At 35.0% G+C, this 24408-nt stretch overlaps 1 protein-coding gene across 1 annotated transcript in view; it reads left to right on the forward strand.

Annotated features, from left to right (window-relative positions):
• The window catches only part of LOC137621664 (LIM domain-containing protein jub-like), a 49365-nt gene that overhangs the window by 21330 nt on the left and 3627 nt on the right, over positions 1–24408 (forward strand). The window contains exons 4-6 of the mRNA XM_068352159.1: positions 8206–8257; positions 16612–16680; positions 21479–21604. Coding sequence (XP_068208260.1) covers positions 8206–8257; positions 16612–16680; positions 21479–21604 — 247 coding nt within the window. The remainder of the gene's footprint in view (positions 1–8205; positions 8258–16611; positions 16681–21478; positions 21605–24408) is intronic.

The following is a 24408-nucleotide window of genomic DNA, read 5'->3' on the forward strand; positions in this document are numbered from 1 at the left end:
AACATTCAAGACCAACGCAAATAAAAATGGGCTTAATGCTGACCCCATGTGTAATCCAACACTAACTTCAACGATTTTTGTTTCTCCAACAGCTGATATTACTTTGTCCCTGTTATTTTGTATATCATCTCTACTAATCTAATCAACTTTGGGACTTTTCTCCAAAATGTCATTTCTCTTGGTATCCTATCATAAGCCTTCTCTAAATCTTCAAAAGCACAGAAAAGCTTTTGGTTTCCCTCTAGTCTCTTTTCCTGTAACTGCCTAAACCTAGACTACTGATTGCAATACTCAACTTGGGAGTAGGAGTCTCCAGAAGCTCAGGCATCTTCACTAAACGCAAAATAAAGGTTCGAACATAAGAACGCGTGTTGACTATCACGGTGCTAGGAATGATGGGAGAAGCATGGGTAGTGGTAGTGGTGGGTGGGGGGTAGGGGGGCAGTAGCCTTAGTAGAGGGCAGTAGTTGGATGTAGAACGGCACCTCGTAGTAACGGGGGATATTGAGGAAGGAGAAGACTAATTGGTAAGGGACCTCTGATAGTGGTTTTAACACGCCCAAGTTACTATACCGACACCATATAAGGGTGAGCGAGCTGGGTATATTCCTGGCATTCCATGCAACTTTTTTCTCTGGTATATTTAGCAGTATTTATACCTTAGAAATGGTGCTATAAGGAGCATTTCACGGAGCGACACAGGTTGAGCCCAGAAATAGATTTTTCCTTCGTCAAAATCCCTTTATTGCTGTATTTTCTATATTTTCTGTTCCACTCTTGAATTCAAGTAATGCTCAAGCCCTCTTGGTCTAGTGAGATATATCCATTATTATAGTAAAATGACTATCATTTTTGCTGTGATAATACTGGATCCTGTTCTTCTGAAGACTGCAGGATTATGTAATGTACTCTTCATACTCTATCTTATACAGTAATTAATCTTGTTCATTATTTTTTGATCCCAGAAGTCTTTAGTCTTCTGAGGTCACAAGCTTCTACATTTCACCTGAAGTTTATAGTCAGTTAATTTTATTTTGTAGGGATCATTACCCCATTAGTGTCTTTGACTTGTGATTCTTGATCTGTTGCGTCCCCTATTGCACATCCTGATCCATCTAACTTACGTATAAGCAGAGATTATCAAGGCTGACATTCTTCATTCTGTAACTTTTTGCATAAATTGTGACGTTGGCTCTATGATTGATAGATTTGTGATGAACTAAATTAAGGTTTCATAGTAAATCATATTTTATACAATTGCATCTATTTAGGAGGAGCATATATTGCATTCCCTGATATTACTTATGGTGATTTGGAGGACAATTAGAATTAATCATAGTTGTGCTACGCTTTTGCTACGTTCAAATTGATCATAGATGTGCTACGCCTTTGCTACACCTCAAGCACTATAATGTACTGTAGGCATTTCTTGAGGGTCTTTACAGTGTTCTTTTGTCCTCTAGCTGCTCTCTTTTTAGCCTTCAACTCTATCTCTCTTGCCACTTCCTTTCTTCCATCTTGCTATTCATATATCTTACTTCACAGTGCAACTGCGCCATTTCCGTAATTTCCCACCAGTTGCACACGAATGCTGATTGGCCTGCCAGGCCCCTGTGCTGAGCCTCAAGTCCTAAATTCATCTATTCATAGGGATTCATACATGAACAGTCATTGTTATTTACTATGCTGCTTTTGTCTTCAAGACAGGAATATAATTGTCTGGGGATATCATAGACTGCAACAAGTTCTCTGTATGATGGATGTGTTTGTATAAAAAGAATATATTTTAGTGTTATAAAAACTTAATTTTGTTTTGTATTTCCAGAATTCTAGGAAGACTAATAAAAAAAAAATATGAAAAATCTCATCCTCGTCTATTGCATGTAACTAGATGTAATCCCCAAAGTTGGTATGAATTGGTAACATGATATTTTGATTGGTCAATATTTGAACAGCATTACTCCTTAAACTTGATAATTGATTACTTTAGCCGTCCTAATACATTTCAGGCAAGATTGAACACTTGTTGATTATGTATACCATGGTATAAAATCTTGAAGCACATGCATGCTATTTGGTATTTCCAACTCTTTTAATTTTTAAGAACTTGAAAGGGACGAATACTTGCCAATAATTAGTTTTAAGCCATTGGATACTGGCATAATGTCACTTGTCACGTTTGGTACGAGTGATTTTTTTTTTTTTATAATGACAGTATTTTGTTTATTCATGAAATCGTAACTGATATAAAGTGATGTACATCATGCTTTGCATGTTGGAATACTTCCAATTAAACTATTTTTTCCATAACTGTTTATCATCTGCCAAACTGAGTTTTTCCAATAAAAAAGTACAATTTGATTATAGGGTTGAATATTTTTTGTAGGATTCAGACTACAGCATATTAACCCTTTTACCCCCAAAGGACGTACTGGTACGTTTCACAAAACCCATCCCTTTACCCCCATGGACGTACCGGTACGTCCTTGCAAAAAAATGCTATTTATATTTTTTTTTTTTTTTGCATATTTTTTATAATTTTCTCTGAAACTTCAGGCATTTTCCAAGAGAATGAGACCAATCTGACCTCTCTATGACAAAAATTAAGGCTGCTAGAGCAATCTAAATAAATTATATTGCAAAATGTGCTTGAAAAAAAAAAAAATAACCCCTGGGGGTAAAGGGTTGGAAAGTTCCAAATAGCATGGGGGTAAAAGTGTTAACACATTGTATTTACATAGGCTAAACTCTTATTTTTATCAAAATTATTGTTCTAAACTTTTAAACTGGAGCCATTTATCTATAAATTGAAGGTTATACATTAGGGAACATACAACTAATGATGGCTTGTGAAGGCAAGGAAGTACTAATACCAGCACTGAATAATTTTCCAGCCATTATTGAAATTTTGCCTCTAGATATCTGTAGCTCTGATAATTCAGTGGCAATGCCATATTTATTTGAAAGTGAGACAAATTAAAACTTTGAAAATAAGACCCAGAGATCCCTTAGTGATTTGGTAGGACTGAGATGGATTGAATTGAATATAAGATTTAGGCATTAAGCCAAGCACTGGGGCATCAAAGGCCATTCAGCGCTATATAACGAAAATCATTCAATCATATCTGTATACTCACACCATTTAGTATCATTTTAATCTTTAATACAAATCGCAACACTTTCATACAATAAAATCTAGATGTGAAATAAATAGGGATTAAAAGGGTAAAATAGATAAATAAATTAATAAAATCAATTATAGTTCGTAATATAACCCAATACTTTGTATAAATTTTCTCAAGTTCAAGGTATTACAGTTTTCCCCCAGTATATCTCTTAACCCTTTTACCCCCAAAGGACGTACTGGTACGTTTCACAAAAGCCATCCCTTTACCCCCATGGACGTACCGGTACGTCTTTGCAAAAAAAATGCTTTAAAAATTTTTTTTTTCATATTTTTGATAATTTTTTGAGAAAATTCAGGCATTTTCCAAGAGAATGAGACCAACCTGACCTCTCTATGACAAAAATTAAGGCTGTTAGAGCAATTTAAACAAAATATACTGCAAAATGTGCTGGGAAAAAAATAACCCCCTGGGGGTTAAGGTTTGGAAATTTCCAAATAGCCTGGGGGTAAAAGGGTTAAAGGTTTGTCCTGGAGTAGGGATTACTGTAATGTAATGCACATTCCAAAATTTTAACCGTCTCCGTGAGTTTGGAATTCAGACTCCAGTGATATGGTTAAGGCATTGAATGACTTACTGTAATGTAAAAGCTGTGCTCGTCATATCGCTACCAGTGGGAAGATGAATCTTTATTATAAATTTCTATAGTCCATTTCTTTTAGCGATGCATATTTGCACCGACTCGCAGCGGTGCCCTTTTAGCTCGGAAAAGTTTCCGGATCGCTGATTGGTTAGACGAGATAATTCCAACCAATCAGCGATCAGGAAACTTTTCCGAGATAAAAGGGCACCGCTGCGAGTCGGTGCAAATATGCATCGCTAAAAGAAATGGACTATACCTGGTTTACATTTTTCAAGGTATTCAGGGGATGAAGATAGGTGAAGTCTTGAAGAGGGTAGTTGAAATTTTGTGGCTTGTTCATTAGTTTACACATACCTGGTAATTTACAGAATTTTCATTTACTACTCGACTTGGGAAATTATTTACCAAGTATAATAGGGCAATACTTATGACAGGCTCTTTTATTAGTCTGCACTTATCAAAATGGTTAAGTACTTGATTTATAACAACCAATAACTATTTTTTCTGAAGGATTTCTTGATTGTTTACTAGCCTTTTATTTTAATCTAATATAACCAAGATCACAGATTTAAGAACAAATCAATCCTGAGGTTTTATGATTGATTTGTTCTAAGAAATGAGAAACATTGTTTCTGTAGATTTTGAAGTGTATCAAAAAGCTATATGGTGTAAAATTTATTTGTATTCACAGACCTTTTACTGTAAACCTCCTGAAAGTATTTTTTTCAACATCTTGTTATTCAGCAGTAACTAGTCAAAATAATTACAGTGTGTGCATATTAGCACGTATGAAAAGACTGTAAACAAAGAAATAAAACTTGAAAAGTTTAAGTGTGTATTATATATTTGATGTTAAGTTCTCATTTTAAATTACCTTCAAAACATTTAAGGGAAAAATGTTTTGTTCCTGCATGAAAACAAACCTTTGCCATTTAATATGGGTGTGCTCTAGTGCACAAGCTGGTACGATCAATGAAGAATTGTCAAGGATCTGGCATCCTATGTGTCGGGTCGACAGGCTATGGCTTGAAGTGGGGAACCACTCTTAACTCCGGCTGTACTAGTGTTCAGACGTCTGTCATTGGCCTTTGAAGTTTTATTCTTTTTTTTTTTTTGCGTACAGTCTTGTCCTAGAAATATGGGAGAAGATCATTGAGAAGAGACTCAGAGATGAAACAACAATTGGTGAGGAACAATTTGGATTCATGCCAGGAAGAGGGACTGTAGAAGCAATATTTGCTTTGAGGCAGATGATAGAAAAACATCGGGAGAAATAGAAAGGATTTCATATGGTCTTTATTGACATGGAGAAGGCATACGATCGAGTACCACGTCAGGAGCTGTGGAGATGTATGAGAGAAAAGGGAGTCCCTGAGAAATACATAAGAATCACCTTAGATATGTATGAGAGGGCAGAAGCAAATGTTAAGAGCAGTATAGCAAATGTTAAGAGCAGTATAGGCCTAACAAAGTTTCCCAGTAAATGTAGGACTACATCAGGGATCTGCATTGAACCCCTACCTATTTGATCTGGTCATGGATGTAGTAACACAAGGTATTAGAGATCAGTCTCCTTGGTGTATGCTTTTTGCTGATGAGGTTATACTGTGCAGCACTAGGCAAGAGGTAGTAGAAGAGAAACTGGAGGAGTGGAGAAGAGAAATGGAAAATAGAGATTGAAGATCAGTAGGAAAAAGACAGTATTTGAGATTGAAAAATGGGGAGAATGGGGAAGTTAGTTTACAAGGAGAGAGATTGAAATGAGTTGAAAATTTCAGGTATTTAGGATCAACAGTTGCAGAAGATGGTAATCTTGGGGCTGAAATAAACCACAGAATACAAGCAGGATGGAAAAATTTGAAAAAAAGTGCGTGGAGTACTATGTGACAGGAAAGTAGGGGTTAAGTTGAAAGGTAAATTACACAGGACCATTGTAAGACCGGTAATGATGTATGGAGCGGAGACGTGGGCAATAAAGAAGACAGAAGAGAAGAAACTGGGTGTGGCAGAGATGAGAATGTCGAGATGGATGTGTGGGGGTGACAAGAAGAGATAAGATACGGAATGAAGTAATTAGGGGTACCACAGGAGTCAGAAAACTCGGACAGGATCCAAGAAAGTAGACTGAGGTGGTATGGTCATATCATTAGAAGAGGTGAACAGTATATTGGGAGGAGGGTGATGGAAATGAAGGTACAGGGAACGAGAAGGAGAGGCAGACCAAAGTGAAGGTGGATGGACTGTATCAAGGATGACCTTTGATTAAAGGGATTAACCAGTGATGAAGTGTGGGACAGAGGTAGATGGAGAAAGCTGGTCAGAAACATCGACCCCACATAAAAGTTGGAAAAAATGCAGACAAAGAAGAAGAAGAAGTAGCCTTGTCCTAGAAGGCCAGAATATGTGAGACCTCATAAGGTAACTAGTATTCCTCCACTTGTGCTATTGAACTACCCCTCCAATCTGGTCAGAATTCCCCAGGATGTCAGGAAGGATCTCTTCTGGTGGCTTCAGGACGAAAACCTGTTGAATGAGCCCCCGTTTCGGGTACCATCTCATTGATTTTTGTTTTTAGACGTGTCCTCACAGGCGGGGCGAGCACGTCTGAGAGACCATTACATCTCGGAAGTGTACTGCTCACCAGTACCAGACCAATCAACTGTGATAAAAGATGCATTCCAGCAACGGTGACATGCGCTGTTTTTCAACTTATTGGACTTTGCATGCGCACCCTGGGCTGTTTGTCAGCTTGATGGCTAACAGGACTTTCTCCCACTTAAGGAAGAATCCCATATCAAATGATGGAGGTTTGTTATCGTGTTGGAACAAATCATAAGTTTTCGAAATAATTTGTATTTTTCCTACCTATACAAACCTGAGTCATGCAAGTTTTACTTCCTGTCTCATCTGCCCCACAAATCCCAGCCGGAGTTAGATTATTATTATTATGACTAGCCAAGCTACAATCCTAGTTGGAAGAGCAAGATGCTATAAGCCCAAGGGCTCCAACATGGAAAAATAGCCCAGTGAGGAAAGGAAATAAGGAAATAAATAAATGTTATAAGAAGTAATGAAAAATTAAAATAAAGTATTTAAAAACATTAACAACATTAAAACAGGTATTTGAGATATAAACTATTAAAGGATTTATGTGAGCCTGTTCATCATAAAAACATTTGCTGCGAGTTTGAACTTTTCAAGTTCTACTGATTGAACTACCCGATTAGGAAGATTATTCCACAACTTAGTCACAGGCTGGAATAAAAACTTCTAGAATACTGTGTAGTATTGAGCCTCATGATGGAGAAGGCCTGGCTATTAGAATTAACTGCATACCTAGTATTACGAACAGTACCCTGCTTCAAGCCACAGCCTATCGACCCAACACACTGGTGAGTATGGCATGCCATATTGGTTGCCAGATCCGTGATGGTTCTTCATGGCTGTACCAGCTTGTACGCTAGAGTATATCCATATTAAATAACTTGGTTTTGTATAGCTAGGAAAAATACAAATTGCTTTTAAAATTTGTGATATTTGGGAGCATCTCTCTCTCTCTCTCTCTCTCTCTCTCTCTCTCTCTCTCTCTCTCTCTCTCTCTCTCTCTCTCTCTCTCTCTCTCTCTCTCTCTCTCTCTCTCTCTCTCTCTCTCTCTCTCTCTTTTTTAGTGCATTAGTGCAGTGGTTTAGAAAGTATGGAAAAGAGGTATGTGTTGGAAAATATTGGAGATGAAGGGAGACTGGTGCTGTGAGCAGTCTTTATGAAACAGATAAGGGTACAATAAAATATCTGGGAAATAAGAACATTACTGAACAGCAATATCATGATTTGAAAAGGTTTTGTTTACTCTTGTGCCAATGAAATATGACAGTGCTTGTGTACTCACTTGAGTGGCAAGTTTATAAACAGGAAGATTTTGCCACCTGGAACAAAAGATTTGTATTACAGTAGTAGTAAATCTTTATTTATTTTTTACATAAAAAAAGAAAGCCCTTTTTACGGTGTTCATATACTGAACAGTATATTTAAGGAAAATAGGTTTTTTCCTTTATTTATTTGTGTAGTACATGATATATGAAGAATGTTTACCAAAAATAGTTTTGATCAATTTGTAATTTTTAGTGTAGTTTTATTTCTACAACTATAAATAATGAATGGTTTAGCAGGCTATCCGTATATTAATTTTGGCGATATCTGAAGTCTGTCTTGTACTTTGTAAATTATTGTGCTGATGATTTATGGTAATCTCTGTAATATGAAAGGTGCGTGTTATGAAAGTGTAAACAAGTTCGAGTTCCTAATGCTTCCATTAAAATTAAATAAAGATGCATATTCTTGATAAATGCTGCTCTGAACTTAATTAGATATGCAGGAAATAGATATAGAGGGATTTGACAGATGGCATTTCTGACTTATCTACATTGCTTCCTGTTTCAGAATGTTTGCCCCAAAGTGCGCTGCTTGCGGGAAGAGCATAACCCCAGTTGAGGTAGGCGGGAGATGCTTTTGGCTGGCTTTGGGCTCAGCTGATTCAAAAACTCCTGATTTAATCATTTTCTTTGCTGTTTTTTTCTGCTAAAGTTAACCTTTGCTCTGCAGTTTTATACTTTTCCCTATTGCCTATTTTGTGTACTGTAGTTAATGGTGTATAAATTTCTTTAGTTTATATTCGTCTTTTCACTGTTGGTATGTTTGTCTTCAATTTCCTCCATCCTATATATATTTTTTTTTAAGTTTCGTCTCTTGGTGTCTTTCAAGATCAGAAATTTACTGTATATGCTGTTGCCTTTTTTGGGGGTTATCACTTAAAACTTTTATCTGCTGGTAATTTTTGTACTTGAACTTCTGAGTATTCTAAAAGGATATCGTTTTCTCCTTTTATTTTTGTTTCTATATATTTTCTACATCATGCTGTTCCATATACTTGAAGTAATTCATTCACTTTTTGTTTTATGTCCACTAATTTTCTTGTATATGTAATTGACTTAAAATTTTATTGTGTATTTTACCCCAAGTTACTTGTTTTTTCTGCTTATGTTAGATATTTTTAAATAATCTAATCAAAGGTGTTTGGTCTAAAATATTCAATATTTCATAAATATTTCAGTCAACTTCTATTGTCATTGTCAGTAGTGTGTGCTTGGCATTGTCTAATTTTAACAATGACAGAGTTGTTTTTATATATTATAGAAGAATAGAAAACCAGGGAAATATAAAATTCACTTAACTTTTTATTGTAGAAATGTTTATCCTCTTATATGCTCACACTTACTATTAATGAATTTCTGACCTTTTATAAAAAAATTAAGAAACTGCTGAGACTGACAACAGATGATATATGACAAAGGTTTTTTTTTATATTCCTTTGAAATTAATTATTGCATACCTTTCTTGCTCTTTTGATTTTATCCCCTTGCTATTGTTGCGGTTTGGTTAGTGTGTGCGTGGTTCCCTTGTTTGGTTATATCCTTGTATAACATTACCAGTTGAAGTACTGTACTTGAGAACTTCAGTTTAAAATTATGATTCAAGTAGTTAATGCTGGGTTTTTAGAGGACATGAATTACTGCATTGAGCATTCTTTACTAGCAAAGAGTGCCTTTATGGCTTGCTGTGGCCTGATTGGTAACGTCTCTGCCTGGTGTTTGCCAGTCGGGGGTTCGAGTCCTGCTCAGACTCGTTAGTGCCATTAGTGTCTGCAACCTTACCATCCTTGTGAGCTAAGGTTGAGGGGTTTGGGGGAGCCTATAGGTCTATCTGCCGAGTCATCAGCAGCCACTGCCTGGCCCTCCCTGGTCCTAGCTTGGGTGGAGAGGAGGCTTGGGCGCTGATCATATAATATATGGTCAGTCTCTAGGGCATTGTCCTGATTGCTAGGGCAATGTCACTGTCCCTTGTCTCTGCCATTTATGAGCGACCTTTAAAACCTTTATGTTGCCATTTAATTTGTAGCCATAATTACAGTAATTCTACTTAATTCTTAGTGCAGATCATAGATCCAAATTATTAATCAATTTTTGTATCATGCATGATGAAAGACACTTATTTTCAAATTCAATTTGTTTCCAAACTGAACAGCAAAATACTGTGGTCTTTGTGTTGACTCATTAATGCATGACACTGCAACTGATATTAATTGAATCATACTCCAGCAACCTTTGTATGTGACAGTTTCCTTATTAGGTTTAGCAGATTTTCCAACTTTTAAGAATTTAATTTAAAATGTTAATAGCTCATATTTTCATGGGAAAATGTTTTGTGAGGGAATTGTCAAGTGGGGAACCAAGCAATCTTGAAGCTGTTTTCATCAATGGTTTGATGATTAGAAGCTTCTATCCTTTCTCTCTTTTCATTTAGTTCTGCATCTCTTGTTTCTTTTCATCATCTTTAAAAAGTAGTCAAAATTGCTTCATCTCACAAGGTTAAGGTTCAGTTTGTGCTTTGCATTCTAGCTTCTGTCTTAGAGTTAATTAAAATATAAAGTGTTTTGCCCGTCATGCTCTTCTTAGCACAGTTAGATAAGATTTTTTTTTTTTACTTTGTGTCATGTTTTGATTTGAATGTTTAGTTTCTGATGTTGGCCCATGTTAATGAAATTGACCTAATTTTTCAAGTAATTTTCAGTAAAATTGACTCTAAATCAGTATTATTTATTGGTGTTCAAAATGTTTAAAATATTGGAGTTTTGTAATACTGTAGAGTGGTGTATGATGTCTATTGAAGGTCTGAAGATTGTTTATAATACAGTACATACATGTGCTTTTTAAGATAGTTTAAATACTGTTTATTTATATGTTTGAGTTTTTATTTTTTTGAATTAGTCACATGCACTGTTTTCACAAGGTCCCCGAGGTAGGGTATTAATATGTGTGATACATGGAAGAAAGTCAGTCATACTTATTTATATAACTAGAAATGATTTGGTGAAATTTCTCTGGAAAGGTAGTTCCTAAAATAGTCATTTTATAGATTCATATAAGTTTCTTTGTGTGCTGAGAACTATTTGAGTTTCAAGTAAGAACCCAAATAGGATATTTATAGGATTTGTCCTCAACTTTTTCATTTTACCCAATCTTCAGATTTTCAGTGATTTCTGGAATATTAATTAAAATCTAACATATTTATTTAAGAATAGAGTGGTAGAGGTAAACAAGTTTATAATGTTGTTTAAACTAATAAGGTCTTTTTGGTTTCTCATATAGTCAAATAATGTCTTTCTTATTCTAGCAATAGAGGTTCTTTCAGCTAGCTTTCATATTGAAACTAAGTATATATGTAAGAAATAGATAAGATAAAATATTTGAAAAATGAAAGAAGAAAGGTTTGTGAAGATTTTGAATTCATTACAAACAGTATGGAAATAATGCAATTTTGAATTTCAATAAATACAGTACAGTAGTACCTTAGTATACTAATATAATGCATTCTGGGAGTAAGCTCATAACCAAAAATACTCTAAACCAAAACAGTTTTTCCCATGAGAAATATAGAGAAATCATTAGAGGCAATCAACATGTTCAAGAGTACACATATACTGTATACCGTATACTCATTTTTAAAAGTTTTTGATTTTAAGTAAAGAGCAATTTATAACCTCTTACCTAAAATAGGAATACAAATTAGTAAATTTTGATAAAACATAAAAATATTGACAAATTAGCTTATACTTTACTTTTTGAGGATGGCTGTCACTCACTGACCAAAGGGAAAAGCAACCCTTTTGGCTAATGTGTTTGACAGTAAGTAGGCTAATGGGAAACTTGATCTTCCTCTTCCCTGTTTTCTTAAGGCTAAAGTAACTACTGTAGTTTAAATAATGAAACATCTCATGGAGGAGTAGAACTTTCTTAGCTTTTTATAAAAATTGCTTATTTCTTTGCTCCTAAGTTTTCTGTTATTTTTGGCAAGTTAGCGAATTCTTTTTGCACTTGTTGGTGAATTAGTACTGTTAGTCCATTAGGTAGATGGGTTTACGGTAGCTCTAGCCCTACTGATTACCATCCAATTTCTATAACTCCATTAAGTATTACCTAATTTTTGTTAACATCTTTTGGCAAAACATCTAAATAGGTATGCTGAAGGGAATAAGTCTGTTCCATATTTTACAATTTGGCTTTTGCAAAGGCCTTGGAGCATGTGATAGCCCTCTTACAATTTTCAATGCTGTACAGAAGTCCCTTGATTATGGTCAAGAAGTTTGTATGATTGGCCTTGATTTTAAGTGTTGCCTTTGTTTTTAAACCTTTGGGAGTAGGTGGGTCTCTTCTTAGCATCATTATTAATTTTCAAGTATTAGATTGCAAAGAGTAGTTGTTGGTAGGCACCATAGTGAATATAGGAATGAATTATTTGGGGTTCCACAGGGTAGTGGTTTTGACCCATTGTTTTTCATGCTACATGCACTTGATATATGGTTTGGCCTAGAAAACGTGCTTCCTTCATTTTCAGATGATGCTGCTCTTTGCATCAATTCCACATCTTGAATGTAGACCTATGGTTGTTGAATCCCATTATAGAGATCTAGCTAAAATTTAGTGCATGGCTCCTAAACATTCAGATCTCTGCATTGATAATGTTTCTTTTAACTCTATATAACTTTACAAAATTTTAGGTGTGATTCTTGATAGCAACTTTACTTTTTCGAAACTTTCAGTCTATTTTTTCTTCAATTACACAAAAAGTTGGCTTATTGGGAATCTTTCAAGATTTTTGGTGATCAATCTATTGTGAAGATATGTTTGAATTCTTTCATTCTGCCTTGTTTTGAATATTGTTCTCCTGTCTGGTCATTTGCTGCTGAATCTCATCTTAATTTGTTGGACAAAAACTTGCAATCTATTAAATTTCTTATTCCTGATCTAATTATTAATCTCTGACACCATTATGATGTTAGTTCCTTATGCTTACCGCACAAGATTTTTTTATAATGCAGATCTTCCCAGACTGTACCATTCAGTCTATTACTAGGTATGCAGTTCAGTCTAAGTCATGCCTCCATCAGAATGGGCAATACTGCACAGTATTTTAGAAGTTTTATTTTAGCAGTAACTCAATTGTGGAATGAACTATCTAACCAGATAGTTGAATTGGGTGAAGACCTAATTAGTGTTGGGTGGTTTGGGAGAATTTAGGGTACCAGTAGTGCCTCCCCAAATAAAAGTGGCCTAAGCAGAGTCAATTTTTATGAGGATACTGAATTCAAGAGATACTACAGATAACTGCTTATCAACTAAGGATAACATAAAGCCTTTGCCCTGTATAACATACTGTATAATTATGAAAATGAATGATAATGCCAAATACTTCAATATCTGACATCCATTAGCTCCAGTAATATTTACTTTTAATTCATAATGTACTCAGACTGTGTACAGTAGTTGTTAGTGTCTTAGTTTGTCTGTGAAGACAATCTCAGAAATGTGAATGGTTTTCAGTGCATGGTATAATGCTGGTATCACTTTGTTATATTTATTACATTGGGTACAATTTTTTTGAATCCAGAAATGCGCCTGGTGTAGATCATGGCTTTAATGATGCCAGGATCTTTAGCTTTAATGTAATGCAATTAATGGTTTTAAAAGTTAAAAGTTAGGATACAGTATAGGGTGAAATTGAAATGAAAAAATGCAGTCAATTGAGGTAGTCCATCATATTGAACTAGGTGTTTATAATTACCTTATAGACCCGGGAACTGCTAGAGGATGGAAGGCTGTCTGTTGTAATCGTTAGGCCTCAAGGTTGATATATGAGGTAGAATTGTACAGTACTTATTTTAGATTGAATATGGTTTGTCCCATCAGCCTGGGGATAGTCGGCTTCCTATTGCTGATCTATTAAAAACTTGGGAGTAACCCCATGTTATTTTGATTGACAAGTTATATTGAGTCAAGCTTTGCTTGGGTATGTCAACTGCTTTTGCAGATTTTTAGAGTTGGGCCACCTTGATATGTGTGGTTTAATTCCTCAATACTGTATATAGTTATGGTTAGGACTTGCTTAATTACTTCATGGCGACTTATGTGCTAATTGGTTTTTCAATAATACTGTTTAGAGAGATATTTCATAGATACTGGTAGTTGTTTTGATAATCTGCAAAGTGGAAAATAAGCTGTTAATACTGGTCTGGTACCTTTCCCCTTATTATTCATACTTTTCATTGGTAACCAACTTCTATTTCTCCCTAGAAGACTCATTATTATTATTATTATTATTATTATTATTATTATTATTATTATTATTATTATTATTATTGAGTTATTATTATTATTATTATTATTATTATTATTACTAGCCAAGGTACAATCCTGGCTATAAAAGTAGAGTGCTACAAGCCAGTAACCCAGTGGGGAAAGGAAGTAAGTTAATAGAAAATAAAACTATACTCAAATAAGAAATAAAAGAATAAAAGATATAATACACCCAAGTGATTTATGAAACAAGATATGACACTGTTCAACAGAAAATAATTTACAAAATGTTTTGTACTTCTGCTTAAGTCCTACTGAAACAACCGCCAGATTAGGAGGATCTTTCCATAAACTGGCTACAGCTGGAATAAAACTTCCAGAATGTTGTGTAGTGTTGAGCCTTACGTTGAAGGTGTAACTGTTAGAATTAACTGTATCCCTAGTACGACGTACATAATGGTACAGTCTGGGAAGATCTGAATGAAGAGGATGGTCAGAATTATGAAAAACCTTATGCAACATGTATAAAGAACTAACTGAGCAACAATGCTAGAGATAAATATCCAGATCAAGAATAAGCAATTTAATAGATGGCAAGTTTTTGTTCAACAAATTAAGATGAGAGTCAGCAGCTGAAGACCAGACAGGAAAACAATACTCTAAACATGAAAGAATTAAAACATTTTCCAAGTTTAGACTGATTACCAATAATCTCAAGATTCTCAGTAAGGTAATTTTTGTTATATTGAAGAAGAAACAGATTGAATGTTCTTCTCAAAAGTAAATTTGCAATAAAAAAAAATCACGCCTAGAATTTTAAATGTTGTATATACAGTACTTCAAGAGACATTATCAGTGCAAATATCTTGATGCTGAAGACCCCCTGTCCTCAACCTATTTATTCATTGTTAGGGGTCAACTTCATGCCCCATAATTTGCACCATGCACTAATTTTAGGTAGATCTCTTAAGGGACTCAGCAACAACAAGTCTACATTCAAGAGATGGAATGGATGAAAAGAGAGTACTGTACTGCCCTTTGCATAAGCAATGAACTTTGATTTTTAGGCCAAAACACATATCATGCCTATTTAGTACCGTCGTCTTATTGCCTTACTCTCATCCAAGATATAGCAATCTACCAACAGAAATGAGTGGACTAAATTTTTTATTGTGTCCATTTGTCAATGTCTTTCACACTATTTTTATTACATTATCGTCTGCATTTGTGAAGGGATAACAGTTAAACCTTATTCAAAGATAAGGATAAAGAAAAATATTTGCTGTGTTCCATCTGTTTTTATGTTGCTGCACTTTTCTTGTGGATCTGGGTGCTCATCTGTAATTGTAGACTTTTTACCAAGCATCTTTTTTTTTTCTTAGAGGAGAATGGGGTTGAAGTCAATAGAAGATATGTACTGCTTTAAAAGTACTGTCATTGCTTATCTGGAATAAGACCCACAAGATATGAAATATTTTACAAACCAAATATATGAAAGAAATAATACTTTCTGACTTGCTTCCCTTGGGTGCTTAAGAAAGACTAGCTTCCAGGAACTAGTGTCTATTTTGACGAGAGGTCATTTTTATGACAGGGAAGGATTCAGTGTTGGCAATGTTCATTATCCATGAGGTAATTCTACTTTTAATACCATTTTGTCAAAAATACTCTTTAATACCAATTTTACCTCCATTTATCTCACCCTTGTCACTTATAGATACTGTACTTTAACAATCATGTTATCTTTGTTTGGGCTAGGTATGACATTAGTAGTTGTCACTCATTGACAATGTCTTATTAGCTTTGTTGTGGTTTAGGTAGATTATCCATAGCTGTAGCAGAGTTAGGTTTTAATAACCCTTCACTTTATTGTATTTGGCCGTTTGAATATTAGTACTATAGTGCCGATTGAAATAAGAAAGAAAAACTAAAGGTTAAAGATGAATTTTCTGTTGTCTTAATCCGTGTTGTGGGATTTCCTTGTTTCTGGGGAACAGCTTATAGTACATGGAGTTCACTCCAGAGGTGGATGCGATTATACAGTGTATAAGTATTGTACTCCTATATGCTAGTTTGCAACTCTAGATTGTAAATTGGTCATAGTAAGGTCATTATCTGCCTCGTGTTTTATGTTTTCTATATTTCATTTATGCTCATGTTCCCAATGAACTATGGACTTTTTGCATGCACTGCATGTACCATATATGGTACTGCAATAATTCTTTTATGATGTTGCATTGTGGTTAGTTAGAATTTGCCAATTAATTGCCAGTAAAAACATATCATTATATATCCTATCAAAGTGTGTAGATGAGTGTGTGTGTTGTTCCACAGGTGTTTATGTAATGTGTTTTGATAGCAAGTCTTGAGATGTCTTGTTACCAGTTTTTTCTTAATGCTATTTTATTAGAAAGGGAAATAATAGTAATGTAGGTTGTATGTTTTATATGGATGTGGAAAATTTACCGGTATACTGTATATTTCTAGGCTTGATCCAGTTACTTTCTTTACTTTGCCAAAATAATTTATCTCCCTGATTCATGTAATGAATTAAACTTTTAAAAAATTCTGAATTTATGTAAATGTAACGAACATGATTTATTGATTTAACAATTCTGTGATTTTATGAGCTAATGAATTTTTTATTTGTTTCTAGGGCACAGGAGAAACAGTACGAGTAGTATCCATGGACAAAGACTTCCACGTGGATTGTTATGTCTGTGAAGTAAGTTGATTTTTCTTTGTACTTTCAAAGTAGCTTTGAATATCAGAATTTGTTTCTCTACGCTAGTTGTTGAGATATAAAACATTCGAGTTACTACTCAAATGGTTTATACAAGTGCAACTTATATAATTAGCATGGTGTTGTCCTTTGGGGTGGCATTATCCATATACTGTAGAAGTGGGAGGGAACTTTTGTAAATTTGATTATATATTTTGTTGTGAGAGATAGATAACCCTTAGATATAATGAACAAGTTATAACAGTGATGATACAATAGTTTTTGGTAATGTTCATAAACTAACTTGAGGATCAAGTATTGAGTATAGGGTTAAAAGAAACAAAGTATACCACTGAAGATTAGAAAAAGCAAACCAAAGTGTGTCATAGTTCCATGGAAATGAGTTTCTCCATAAATCCTAGACATTAGTGATGCCCTTCACTTATGGCAAGTAATTGGTACCATTCTAAAGGTACTGTGAATCCACTCATATTTAGAAACATTGGAAAAACTATGTTGCATACTAAACCTCTTTCTCTCTTGTTTCACATCCACTCCACCAGAATTTTAATAGCTCTCACTGCTGATTGTCAATCTCATATTTTTTTTACATATACAGAATATTTAACCTGTCATACATATGTTTCCTCTTCTTTTCAGCATCATTATCTCTGTACTTGTTCCAATCCCATGTGTCGTATTCACAAGGGTTACCACAATTGTGTTGTATTAAGTGGCACACTTGAGTCAATATTAAAAAAAAGTTTATTCGTAGCATCTATAGGGATTACTGTAATGTTCATTGCCTTCTGCCTTTTATTTTCTAATCAATGCCCTTTGAATTCTTCATAGTTGTCTATCTAACATCAAATTTACCTTTTCCCTATTCAAAACATATTTAAAGGATCTCTTAATTTGGCATGGTGCTTTATAGTCTAGGAGTGTGACTCGGTGATCTCCTTACACTAATTTATAACAACAATTTTCAGTTCCTTTGTTCCCTTGATACAGTATTAATTCCACCTAGAGAATCTTTGCAGCCTTTATTATTATTATTATTATTATTGTTATTATTATTATTATTATTATTATTATTATTATTATTATTATTATTATTATTATTATTATTACTTGAGGCCTTTTAAATTGGTAATATTTCCAGTTATTTAAGTCATCGTTTTAATCCTGTTCGTATAGATGGATGAACTGGATCCTCCCCATTTGTTTTGCTTGCCAGTACTGTATAGTGTTTGATTAGTGTCAAATTTCTTCCAATTCCTTTATTTCTACTGAGAATTATTTATCCCCTTATTTATAGATAGATTTGAATATATACTGTATAATTAGTTTAATGAACAAAGTAATTTCTCTGATGATAAACTACAGTATAACCCAACATTTCACATTCCACACTTCAATATTCTTAGAGCTGATAAGGAAAAATATTAACTGTGTATAGGGGCAGTCTCCATTTTGAATATTTTGAAAAACATAAAATCCAATGTTTTTGTTATCCTGTTTGTAAAATGTTTAAAATTTTTATCATCTGTCTCTCTAGCAGGCTCTATCAATATGAGGTGCTTTGTTATAATCTGTAAGAATGAAGTAAAGTACAGTAATAGACATTCAACCCTTATAAGGTTGATATGGGTGTTACTTTATGTACCCACTGAGGTAATGACTAGGAGGAGCTGAGCATGTTACAGTTCACATTAATGTTACTTAATCTCCTGATTAGTGACTTATTCTCCCCTATAAGAAGGGGGTTAAGTACTGGATTAATGAGCTGAAGATGAGACTATAGAATAATTTTCCCTGTTAAGAACTTGTAATTAGGCTTGTAGGATTTATTATCATTGAAGAAATTGCTTGAAGTTCTTGTGACACAGTCTAGGATGACTTGCATTTGTTATAGGGGATTTTCTTAAATAGTTATGATGATCCCTCGAGGATCAAGCCCAGTCATGTTTGCATGACCTTGAATGTCTGAAAGTTTGGGCAGCTCTGTTGTTCGAATGTTTGTGATTGTTAGGATGTATGGACTCTCAAGTGAGGTTAACTGAATTTGGCAAGGGATAAACCTTTTTATGGAGAACGCTTACCAAATGATCCTCCTAGGATTCACAATGTGGGTTTTGCTGTCGACCAAAAAATCATGCAAACTTACCTAAATGTCCCACAGGCATCAATGGAAGACAAACTATGTATACTGTATCACTGGAAAACATCCATTTCTTGATCCTTATCAGTGCTTTTGTCCCAACTGAAGGAAACTACTACTGTACCCTGGATGGAGTTCTACTAAACATCAACAAAACTTAAGGTAGTCATCTATCTATCTACCATGGCACTTCCCCCAATTTTGGGAGGTAGATGACAAGGAGGAAAAATAATTAAAAATTTTTTTTTCTTATTACTCCTTTTCTTGATGAGGGACTCGGCCGAGTTTGATTGGTACTGCTGGGATGCCACAACCCACCCTCCCCCATTTTTCACCTCAAATTTAGTCATCCAAGCACTGGCACATGCTTGACTACTAAATAACGAGGCAAATCCTAACTAATAATGTAAGCATAACTCGAGTCATGCATGTGGCAAAGTTTTGGACATACAATGTCTGGGGAGATCCATCTTTAAATTTAGAATTGGATCTCAAATCCATAAGAAGGTTACATCCAATAAATTGAAGTTTGCTACAATGAAAAAGAAGGAGTGAATAGAACAATTTTGTGCTCAAATTGTTGAGGATTTCTCTTCCTTATTCCTTAACTGACATTCCTGAGGAAGATGCTTACACTAAATGGAAAAAGTTCTGCAAACTGATAATGGGATTCTGTGGAAGCTAGAATTGGCTTCACTAAGCTTTCTATTGCAAACTGATTTAATGAGACTTCATTCACCATACACCAATTACTTTAACTAAAATAACATGACACTTAACTTGCAAATCTCCCTCTTCTTCAATGCAAGAAGAGGGAGGGACCAGAGGTTGGAGCCACATCCTAATATGAATCCTACAGAAGTGCTGGCAAGTAGAAAGGGGCAAAGAAAATTCGAGCCTTTCCTGACCAGATAAACATGCAAGATTTTTTGTAATATCATCAAATCCATTTATGGGCCTAAGAAAACCATGTCACTCCAGTCAGCACACTTGATGACAAACCATCCTAAAAGAATGAACTGAGGATCTAAACTGGTGGGCTAAGCATTTCCATGCTACACTGAACCATCACAATGATGATGATTCAGTCAATGATGCTCTACATAAATTTCGACTCATCCATAACCTCGAGAAGCTTCCACAAAACCGAGTGCAATAAAATGTAATTAAGAAGGCATAAGCTGTAGTCATGACAGGATTCCTGGTGAAATTTTCAAGCATAGGGGCTACATTCTCAAAGAGTAGTGTATACAAATATCTGTGCCCTTTAGAGTGGAGAGCAAACACCAAAGTCTGGGATAGACTCCATAATACAGTAGTTCTCTGTGAGCTATGGAAAGTTAGTATTGGTGGCTTTGAATCCTCATCTTTCCCTATGGAAATGGGAGTAAAGTAGGGTGATGTTCTGATCCCTGTCCTTTTCAAATGGTAGTACATACATAGATATACCAAGGCACTTCCCCCAATTTTGGGGGGTAGCCGACATCAACAAAGAAACAAAAACAAAAAGGGGACCTCTACTCTCTACGTTCCTCCCAGCCTAACAAGGGACTCAACCGAGTTCAGCTGGTACTGCTAGGGTGTCACAGCCCACCCTCCCACATTATCCACCACAGATGAAGCTTCATAATGCTGAATCCCCTACTGCTGCTACCTCCGCGGTCATCTAAGGCATCGGAGGCAGCAGCAGGGCCTACCGGAACTGCGTCACAATCGCTCGCCATTCATTCCTATTTCTAGCACGCTCTCTTGCCTCGCTCACGTCTATCCTCCTATCACCCAGAGCTTCCTTCACTCCATCCATCCACCCAAACCTTGGCCTTCCTCTCGTACTAGGTTTGGGTGGATGGATGGAGTGAAGGAAGCTCTGGGTGATAGGAGGATAGATAGGTCAACAAATTGTCATGCTGATGTTTTTCTATAGATGTGAATGCTATGAATTGGTACAACGGAATGAAAAAGGTTGTAGAGGAGTGTTGTGGAAAGGTCTGCTGGTGTTTGCTTTTTCTGATACACATCAGATCAGATCAATGCTACCAAAATTTCTTTCATGGAATTGAGGCATCTTATCATTAAAGGATTTTCAATGTACAAAAATAATGCAAATGCCCTAGTTTCAGTGAATAGCATATAACAATTAATTGGATACAATTACTTTACATTATTTTTGTCAGCATCTTCAGTATTTTATATCTGCTGTATATATAATAAAACTTTGTGCAAAACTATAATGTAGGGCAAAATCTCATCAATTTGATCTATTTCATGGTTAAAACCTCTGCACTAGCCCTGTTAAAATATTTTTTTGGGTTTGGATTTTTTGCCATCTTATTAGCAAACATTAACAGCGTCTCATAATTTTTCTTATTGATTATTTATCACTTATTTTAATGAAACTGCATATCCATCTGGAACAAGTAATAATGGTTGTTAATTTTGTATTCTTGATTCCAAAGAATGGAATGCCCATATAAATGAGAACATAGTATAGATAGATGAAGCATAATTTTGATAAAAATAGCTTAATAAAAACAAATAAAATCCGCAAAAGATATATTTATCTTACTGTACTTGAACACCATTTTAGGGAAGTTTAAACGTTTTAATTCCATTCATAATTAATTTACTTTGAATTTCCAGAATTGTGGAATGCAACTTACTGATGAACCTGATCAGAGATGTTATCCTCTTGATGGTCACCTCTTATGCCGTAACTGCCATCTGCATCGCCTTCACGCTATGGGTCGCACTCCTTCAAACATTCAGGTGAGCATCTTTTTATTTATTTAGGGCTGTATTAAGTTAGGAAGTTTTTAGGAAATGTTTAAGGTTACTGCGGTTTTTCATTGTCGCAAGATACAGTACATTGATTCGTATCCTTACCTTATGTGGGCTATATAACCTGGTGCTGGGGCATGAGAGACTTCTCAGTATCCAACAATACCCGGAAAAACCCTGTAGTTACACTAAGAAATAAAATTTAAAAGGTTGGATAGTAAGGTGGAAAAAATCTCTTTCTACATTTCACCTTGTGTAAAAAAAGCCTGTGAATGAGCTATGTGGTGGTTAGAAAGTACAACGTAGTGGCCTGTTTAAAGTTATTAATATACAATGTCACAGCATTCCACATCCATCTGGATTTATTGTTTGACCTATGCAAGTAGCAAGGTTTTCTCAGATCTTTAATTTGAATGTAAAATATACTCTGATTACACAAAACATTGCAGAATTTTAGCTTTTCATTATGTTGGTGTTAGCCTTGTATCTGGTCTTTAATCCACACTTATTCCTTGTCTGAGAATGTGCCTTTTCATTTTCATAATTAGTGCTTTCCCAGTTGGGGCAATTGTAGCATTCTGAATTTCCAAATAGGGTTGTGACTGGGGTTGTAATAATAAAGATAGTAATAGCAGTAATAGTAAATGTACAGTAGTATAAGGATAAGAAAAAGTGTAAATAGTAATTCTTTATAAGTTATAAGAGATAAATGACTATAGATCATCAAGAATTTGATGTAAAAATGAAACTTTGCAGAGCCAAGGAGGAACAGTGAGAAGAAAAATCCCCTTCTTATTTTTATGTCGGCAGAATCACATTCTGTAATTGGGGGAAGTGTCGTGGTAGATAGATAGATAGGTAGTTTACACCAGAAAAATATGACGTGGTTGCAAACTTACTTTCTTTAGATTTATATTTTTCAGACAGCTTGATGTATTAAATAGTTTAATTTTTCACATTAGGAATTGAAACAACTCCTCTACATTAAATTTTGATTGGGCCTTATAGTGTTAGTGCCCCTCTTAACCGTAAGGCATTTACTGGATGAATTTAAGAAATCTTTTATGACCTATATTTTTCTTTGCGATAAAAAAAGCATATAGAGTTTTACTTGTGAGATTAAAGTTTGAGGCAGGAATATTTTGTACAAATTTATCGCGAGTTTCTTAGGTTTATTATAGAAGAAAGTCTTTTGGAATTAGTGTAATTCTTATGTCTTTAATATCTTGTCTCCTGTGTATGGTTTTATATATGGTTATTCATTAGAGGGTACCGCTACCTGAAAAGTAATACAATTTAGCCATAAAAGAATCTTTCTGGTACAACCCAGGAATATGAGTGGTGGGCTACCCTTAAATCTGCACTATTTGGTGTAGACATTACAGTTCCTCCTTTACTTAAACGAGATGGCTCTGTCACTCATGCGGTCCAAAGGAAAAGGTAATCCTTTTGGCTGATGTTTTTGATAATAACCAGTCATAAGAAACTTTATATTCCTCATTCCTGTTTTCCTGAGGCTAAAGTTACTAGTTTAGCTTTTCAGTTTTGTGAAATGATAGTTCTCTTGAAGGACCTTGATGCTTTTGGAGATGTAGACCCAAATGGTATTTTTCCTTTGTTTTTTTCATAAAGACTGCAGATTTCTTAGCTACTAAGTTATCTGTTATTTCCTAGAAGTTAGCAAGAAGAGTTTCTTTTAGCACTTGTTGGAGACTTTGTAATGTTACATCATTTGGTGAATGCATTTGTGGTAGCTTTTAGCCCTGCTGATTACTGGCCAATTTCCTTAATTCATATTATCTAAAGTTTTTCACGTCTGTAAAAACGTCTGAATAGGTTTGCTGAAGGTAATCATCTGTTCCCGAGTTTGTAATTTGGCTTTCGTAAAGTTCTTGTAGTATTTGCTACCCTTCTTACTATTTCTAATGCTCTACTTTATTGTGTTTAGGAAGTTTGTACAATTGGCCTTTATTTTAGTAATGTATTACCTTTAACCTTGTTAATCATGGGGCCATTTTTACCAAACAATCACCTGTTGGGATTGAGTGGGTCTTTTCTTAGCATTATTATTGAAATTTTGAGTAATATATTCCAAATAATTGTTGTTGATGGGTACCAGTGAGGATAGCAAGGCGATATCTGGCTTTTTTCGGGCAGTGTTCTTGGCCCATTATTTTCCATAGTGTATGTGTGGTTTGGCCTAGAAACCAAGCTTGCTGCATTTGATGCTACTCTGTTTGCATTAATTCCATCTCCTGAATGTAGATCTGGTATTGCTGAATCCATTGAGATAGACAGTAGCTAATATTATTGGATGGTGCGAATTATGAAGCATGAATTTGCTAGCTTGCTTTACTCTAAGGGCTGCTTTTCTGGTCCTGTACAGCAGGGAAATCCTACTCTCTACAGGACCTTAACAGTCATTTTATCATGTTCGTTCTAAGGCATTCAGCATTTTACACTGCAAAATCCACCCTATCGAAGCACTTGGAGAACAAGAAAGTCTTCAGTTTCTTCTTGAAAACTTATCTTGTGTCTTTTGGATGCGAGGGCTTATTGTATAGTCTCGGGACTGCTTTTCCAACTAGGGTTGTAGCTTAGCTAGTGAAAAAATAATGATGATACCTGTAGCGGGTACTAGCTTAAAGGTTCATACTATACAGTAATCTCTGGCCTAAACAGCCTTATCTGCCTTTTCCTTTCAATATCTCCCTTACAACTTCTTCCTACTTGCGATTTAGCTTTTTTAACATCGTGATGCTACATCTTTTACCTTTCATTCTGAACAAACC

This window comes from Palaemon carinicauda, chromosome 28 (genome assembly GCF_036898095.1).
Source record: "Palaemon carinicauda isolate YSFRI2023 chromosome 28, ASM3689809v2, whole genome shotgun sequence".
Classification (NCBI taxonomy): domain Eukaryota; kingdom Metazoa; phylum Arthropoda; class Malacostraca; order Decapoda; family Palaemonidae; genus Palaemon; species Palaemon carinicauda.